The sequence below is a fragment of the Microtus oregoni genome, unplaced genomic scaffold (assembly GCF_018167655.1).
Source record: "Microtus oregoni isolate MIOR12 unplaced genomic scaffold, Mior012 000147F_ref0000457, whole genome shotgun sequence".
NCBI classification, from domain to species: Eukaryota; Metazoa; Chordata; class Mammalia; order Rodentia; family Cricetidae; genus Microtus; species Microtus oregoni.
Window position 1 is genome coordinate 942,705 of NW_024544797.1, and position 7,174 is coordinate 949,878.

A 7,174-nucleotide genomic window follows, 5' to 3' on the forward strand; every position below is an offset into this window, starting at 1 on the left:
CCTGGAACTCATAGAGATCTGCCTTCCTCTGTCTCCCGAGTGCACCACCCACCACCGCTGACCAGAAAGCTAAACTCATTCCATTTCTAAATTATAGTTCTTCCTTTTGTGTGTGTGTTTTATATGCATGCCTGTAACCCAGCACTGAGATGGCAGAGACAAATAGATTTCTGGAACTCTGTCACTGGCCAGCCAGCCGAATGAAAACAGTGAGCGAGCCTGCCTCAAAAGAAAAGGGAGAAGGCAGAGGGGATGGACCAGGGGCTAAAGGTGCTTGCTGTACAAGTCTAAAAACCTGAGTTCAAGCCCCAGAATGCAAACTGTTGTCTCTCTCTGTAAATACGCACACCGAAAACAAAAAAGCAGTCGTGTCCTGATTGGCTATCTTCTGCCATTGGCTTCTGTTTGTATTCCGCTCACGGCATTTAATCCAGGTGCAGGCATATTTCATATTTCAGGAAACCTCACCCCAGTCTATAGATGGCACAGACCTCAGATCATTCAAAGTCAAGGAATAGGCCAGAAAGAAGGGGGATTTGGAAATATAAGCAGGAACTTAACAATAAAACTTCTATGCATGGGATGGGAAGACTAACCCAAAACTCTGATGCCAGAGCCAGACTTGTAGAAAACCCACCTCCTCTAGGGCATCCCATGACGTCCTAACAGTTAGACCTCCATGTTTCTATGGCTTCATCTTTTCTATAAACTGTAACACTGTACAGGCAAGGTGGAGAGAACCTGCAAGTTTATTCTCCTGATGCTGGCTCAACTGCAAAGAAACCCATCTTAAAAGAAAAAAAATGATTGTCAAGCTACACAAGGCCCGTGAGTCAGTCCTTTCTCCAAAACACCAGCCATTCTGATTGAGCATAAAGGAGCAGTGACGCTTGCAGCCTCAACCAAGGCCATCAGACGCTTTCTGATGACACCTTGCTGTGGAAAGATGATGGCTATGCCAACTAGCTTAACTGTGATGATCATATCAGCATGTGCACATATATCAGAATATATAGAGTTTCTACTCGTTAGTGACAGCTTAATGAAACTGGGAGGGAAAGAAAAGCAGAATAAAAGAAACCAACATAGAGCTGAAAATGAAGCTCAGTTATTACCGTGATTGCCTAGCGCATGCAATCCCCAGCACTGCATAAGTGCAGGCACTTACAGAAAAAGGGAGGGAGAGAGGGAGGGAGACGGGAGAGGGAGGGAGGGAGAGAGAGAGAGAGAGAGAGAGAGAGAGAGAGAGAGAGAGAGAGCAAGCGAGCAAGCCAGAGAGCACTTGTCTGCCTGTCTGCCTTTGGGTATATAGCTATCATCTTTCAGTTTTTATTTATTTAGTTCTTTTGTTTTGTTTTGAGACAAGATTTCTCTGTGTAACTCTGGCTGTCCTGGAACTCGGTCTGTAGACCAGACTGGCTGCAAAGTCAGAGATCTGACTGTCACTGCCTCCTGAGAGCTGGGATCAGCCACTGCCACCGAGTGTCGTTTTTCAGCTTTTTTTTTTTAAGAACAAATGAACATTTTGCCTTTTATTATTTTCAGGGAAGATGCACGATTTCACTAGAAACAATGATTTTTCTTGAACAGTAGAAAAAAGGCCTTTTAAAAAAAACTGCTGTCCCAGATGAAAAGTCTACCCAGCAAGCACTGGGCCAGTTCTGAGAGGAGGAACCAGTGTGGTGAAAGTTACCTACAGGAAGTTCAGTGCAGAGTTCTCAGCAAGTCTTGTTTAGTTCCCAGAGGCTCCAGTTCCTCAGACTAGGAAGCTGGTGGGCTCACTCCCCAGGGGGCTGCATTTGCTTACAGAACTCTTCAAACTGCTGCTGCTCCAGCTCTGTCATGACTCTGTTGAGAGCGTAGATCTCTGCTCTTTGTCTTTGCTTCAGCTCCTTCTGGGCAGATTTCTGCTTAGCCTTCTCCACTCTGAAGGCAGGTTCTTTAACTTTGGATTTTTCTTTCCGGGCAGGTGGATCCATGGCTTGGCTTCTGAATGCTTTTTGGTCAGCTCTGACCCGGTCTCGGGCTCCCGGCCTCCGCCACGTCGCAGACCAGCCCCCACGCGGGGATCAGCCTCGCCTTCCCCTTCCGCCGGACCGGAGCGCCCAGCCCCGCTGCCCTTGAACTGGGCGGGCCGCGCCCTCGTTTTTGAGCTTTTAATCGTGGACAAAACCTCGCTTGTCTTCTCAGCACTTGGGAGGTGGAGGTCACAATATCAGAAGTTCAAGGTCATCCCCAGCTGCCCAGCCTGAGCAGACCAGCCTAGGCAGTCTCAAAACACAAACAAACCAGGTGGTGGTGGAGCATGCCTTTAACCCCACCACTTGGGAGGCAGAGGCAGGTAGATCTTGGTGAGGTCGAGGCCAGCCTGGTCTACTGAACGAGTTCCAAGACAACCAGGGCTGTTACACAGAGAAACCCTGACTTGAAAACCAAACAACAAAAACCACAAACACAAAAAACAAATACCTTAAGAATTTGGGGGCTGTGCAAACATAAACACCTAAATTTGGAAAACATGGGTGGTGCGTGCTTTAAAAAAACACCCAGGAATGGAGACACATGCTCATCCTAGCTTTGGGAGGGGAAAACAGAACCTCAGGTATTTGCCGGCCAGCCAGTCTAGCCAATCAGCGAACTCCTTATTCAGTGAGTGCTCTCATCTCAAAAAATAGGGTGTCAGCAAAGAGGAAGACATCTGGTATCAGCCTCAGGCCTCCTCATACGCATTCACAGGCATGCCCATATAGCACACATGTGCACACACATACATAAACATGTACACATGTATCACACAGAGAGAGACAGAGAGATGGATTTGAGTACACAGCTTTCATCTCTCAGTCATGAATACTACAAACCTTTCACGAATTAGTAAGACGGTGATTCCACCCACTACTGAATGGAGAACAACCAAAGAAGGACATGCCACCTCTAGGTGCGGTGGAGGAGAAAGAAGGCAGACAGTAGATATGAGGGAGAACATAGCCGGAGGAATAGTCCAGACTGAACCAGGCCATGAAATGTGGTGTGGGGGAGGAGGGGCGGCAAGAGGACAAGAGAGAGAGAGACAGAGAGACACAGAGAGAAGGGGGGACCTGGAAGACAAGAGGCCAGGAGCAAGCTGGGAAACGAAAAAAAAAAAAAAAAAAAAGACCTGCATAGCCAAAATGGCTGGGTTATACAGGGAAGCTGGGGGAAGGGACCCAGCCCAATGCCTGGGCTGGAGAATTTAGGGTAGGAGGTGGGGTATGCCAGCTAGGATGACTCTATAACAGGTACTGAGAGATGCTGGGAGAACCTGGTGACCAGGTTCACTTTGATATGTTAAATAGGCACCTTAACCATGTGTCCTGAGTTTGAGACCTAACACTATTATGTGCATTTTGCTTTAATTCAAATATATCACTAAATGAAGAATGTATCATTTAAACATTTAGCACTGTATTCATGATTTTAGCTTTTAAAAATTAAATGAAAAAACCGGGCAGTGGTGGCACATGCCTTTAATTCCAGCAATTGGGAGGCAGAAGCAGGCGAGTCTTTGTTGTGAGTTCGAGGCCAACCTGGTCTATACAGAGTGAGTTCCAGGACAGCTAGGGCCACACAGAGAAACCCTGTCTTGAAAAAAACTAAAACAAAAAATAAAAAAGAAAGAAAAAATTCTTTTTTTTTTTTGAGTGAAAGAAAAAATTCTTAAAACATACAGATTCAGGGGTCAGCAAAATGGCTCAGTGGGTAAAGGTACTTTCTGCCAAGACTGATAACCTGAATTTGAATTTGGTTCTTGGAACCTGGAAAGAGAACAACTCTCATAAGCTATCCTCTGACCTCAACACACTCATGGTTGATTGCATATACCCTCTTCCCCAAATAAGTGTACATTTTTTAAAGTACAGATTCAATCCTTGGTTTGAATCTCTCATATTTGGTTGGTACTTAGGCTTATTTTTCTGCCTCAACCAAGACTAAACACAAACTAGCATCAAGGCAGGTTTGAATCTGCCTTGCCATCTGTCTTAGTTAGGGGTTTCTACTGCTATGAAAAGACACCGTGACCACAGCAACTCTGATTAAGAAAACATTTCATTTGGGTAGCTTGTTTACAGTCTCAGCGGTTCAGTCCATTATCATCAGAGTGGGGAGAATGGCAGTGTGCAGGCAGAGGTATCCGAGTCCTACATATTGCAGATGTCAGGAAGTCGACTGACACACTGGGCAGTATCCTGAGCATAGGAAACCTCAAAGTCCGCCCCCACAGTGACACACTTCCTCCAACAAAGCCACACCTCCTAATAGTGCCATGCCATATGGGTTATGGGGGCCAATTATATTCTAACCACCACAGCATCCCTACTATTTTGAACTGGGGAACACTCCTTAGCTCTATGTGCCTCAGTTTTCTCCTCTAAAATGGATGTCTTAGTTAGACCTCTATTGTGGAGAGAAATTATTTAAAAGGAAGTAAGATTTATGGTTTTGTTGTAGAAATTGGCGATCATAGTCTGGGCCCCAAGGTTTGACCACTCATCCTCAATAAGACTTTTTGTTGTGTTTTCTTAGTTTTTCAAGATAGGATTTTGTGTGTGTGTGTAGCCTTGGCTGTCCTAGAACTAGCTCTTGTAGACCAGGCTAGCCTCAAACTCACAGAGATCCACCTGCCTCTGCCTCCTGAGTGCTGGGGTTAAAGATGTGTGCCACTGCCGCTCAGCTTTCAATAAGATATTTAAAAGAATCTAATTATCAGGCCCCCCAAGAAATTCCTTTTCCCAGCATTGGGCATTTAGACACACACACACACACACACACACACACACACACACACACACACACACAGAATGCTTCTCTCTGTTTTCCTGAGATACATACTTGGCAGTTTGGAATAAACTTTTCCATTTTTCACCCATGGAGCGGCTCTTTGGGTTTCTTTCCTGTGCCCATTTCATTCACAAATTAGTGATGGAAAACAGAAAGGTGATTTATTCAATGTGGTCAAGTCGGGAAGAGGGACAAAGAGATCTACTAACTCTTCCAAGTACGTCTTTGAGGTCCTGAAGAGAGCTGGAAGATTAAATAGAGAGCCAACGATGTGCACACCTAAGCAAGGGTCAAGGTTGGCCCCACCTACCATGTGGCCCCACCTACCATGTGGCCCCACCTACCATGAAGCCCTCCTTGTCTGGGCTTGGATCTCATCTCTTAGAACTGGTATCTCTTACCCAGAGTTAAGTTCCCCCTCTGGCTGGTGCCCTTTCTTTCTCCCAGCACGAGATTCCTGGGGGATTTCGCCTCCCTTTGGGGGCTGTTGTTTCTGTGGTCCAGCAGTCGGATTGAAAGTATCTTTCAGCCGGGCGGTGGTGGCACACGCCTTTAATCCCAGCACTCGGGAGGCAGAGGCAGGTGGATCTCTGTGAGTTCGAGACCAGCCTGGTCTACAAGAGCTAGTTCCAGGACAGGCTCCAAAACCACAGAGAAACCTGTCTCGAAAAACCAAAAAAAAAAAAAAGTATCTTTCATTTCTGCCAGGCCTGTTGCAATCTCACAGATTTCAGTTGGTGGGTCATAAGAGGCATCTGGGGGTGAACATCATGGTAGCAGGAGCATGGAGGAACAAACCACTCACCTTGTGGTGCCCAGGAAGCAAAGAGATGGGAGGGGCCAGGACAAATACCGTTCTGAAGCACATCCCCAGGGACTAACGTCCAACTGGGCCATCCCGCCCACAGCTTCCTCCCCATCTGAAAATACTGCTCTCGGATGATGAGTAGGCTTTTAACACATGAGTCCGTGAGGACATTTTTATACTAAAGCTGTAACAGGAGACAGTAACATTTCACTGAGTTCTTATAAGGGTAAAAGGAAGTCGCGTGTTCAAAGACAGCATGGCTCACGTAGATCAGTTTTTCATTATGGCAAGGAAATAGCAAAAGCTATTTATGCAGAAAACATAGTTTAATTAAGTCAGTTCGGGAGGCTCAAGGATATGGTGCTGTCAAGGACTAGCTCTCAAGGGTACGGTGCTGTCAAGGGCTCAGCTCTGAGAGAGGCCTCTTGACTGTCTCACGTCATAGCAGATGGCCGCGACAGCAGCACTCATAGGAACACGCGCTGAGAAAGCAGAAAGACTGTGTGGGGCCAGCCTTTAGAGCAAAGGAGAACTAGCCTCAGTCACTCCCGGCCGCCTAGGCTCCATCTCTCGGAGGCTCCTCCTGCTTCTGCTTTGCCACACTGGGGACCAATCCTCACGGTTAGTCATTTCCTTTGTTGCTACCTGGTCAGTTTTCATAGCTCGGTACTCAGTCTTTTATTTCAAATATCTACCTACAAAAAAAAAACCCATTAGCTTAAGAAAGCCTCCATTTGGACATTTCTGGTGTCAATTGGTGACACATTCTGACATGTTTCCAATTGCAGCAACACAGTACAAAACACTGTGAGGGACTTTCCAGTGTTTTATAACATGGCTTTAGTCAACTGCAGGGTACACAGGGAGAGGCCATCTGAAACGCATCTTTGTCTTTATTATGGTCCCTTAAAATATGATTTGGGCAGTATAATTTCATCGTGAGCTCTCTTTGCAAGCAGAAAACCATAGGAGCCCTTTGACATCAAGTAAGAGATATATCTAGATTAGAATACACGGAGATTTGGAAAAGCAAATTTAGGCTTTCTTGAGCTAATGTTCTCTTGTAGGTAGGTATTTGAAGGGTTTTGTTTGCTTGTTTTTCTGTTCCTAATCAAAGGAGGAAAATGGCTTTGTTGCTAGGAGAAGGTGAACATCTGTGACTGATATTTATGATCCTGTAAGAATGCTGCCTATGTTAGGACATTTAATGGGAGCTCAAATGCATATTCTTGGGGGGGGGGGGGCGGGGAATGAGAGAGGACATGTCACAAAGAGATTTTGTTCAGCCATAGAGAAAGACAGAGTCCTGCCGCCCACAGGAAAATGGATGGAATCAGAGATAATCACGCTCGCTGAAACAGTGAGTCTGCGGTGAGCTCTGACCTGACTGGGATCACATGACTGCAGACAGAGCCGGGCTCAGAGACACAAAAACTGCGTGTTTTCACCTGTGAGGAACCTAGATTTAAAAAACAACAGCAGTATGAAAGAAATGGAATGCTTTCGAAGAGGAAGGGGATCCGTGGGAGGACACAGGGCCATAAGACA

General features: G+C 46.1%; 1 protein-coding gene across 1 annotated transcript; it reads right to left on the bottom strand.

The window, feature by feature from the left end:
• Positions 1-1,727: 1,727 nt before the first annotated feature.
• Positions 1,728-2,085, bottom strand: LOC121444915 (small vasohibin-binding protein-like). The gene has a single exon (XM_041646856.1). It carries the CDS (start codon positions 1,977-1,979, stop codon positions 1,779-1,781), a length of 201 nt encoding a protein of 66 aa, XP_041502790.1. The 5' UTR covers positions 1,980-2,085; the 3' UTR covers positions 1,728-1,778.
• Positions 2,086-7,174: the final 5,089 nt, after the last annotated feature.

Bases quoted from the DNA above. Each gene is read 5' to 3' on its own strand.
- LOC121444915 (XM_041646856.1), bottom strand. From the start codon at position 1,979: ATGGATCCACCTGCCCGGAAAGAAAAATCCAAAGTTAAAGAACCTGCC.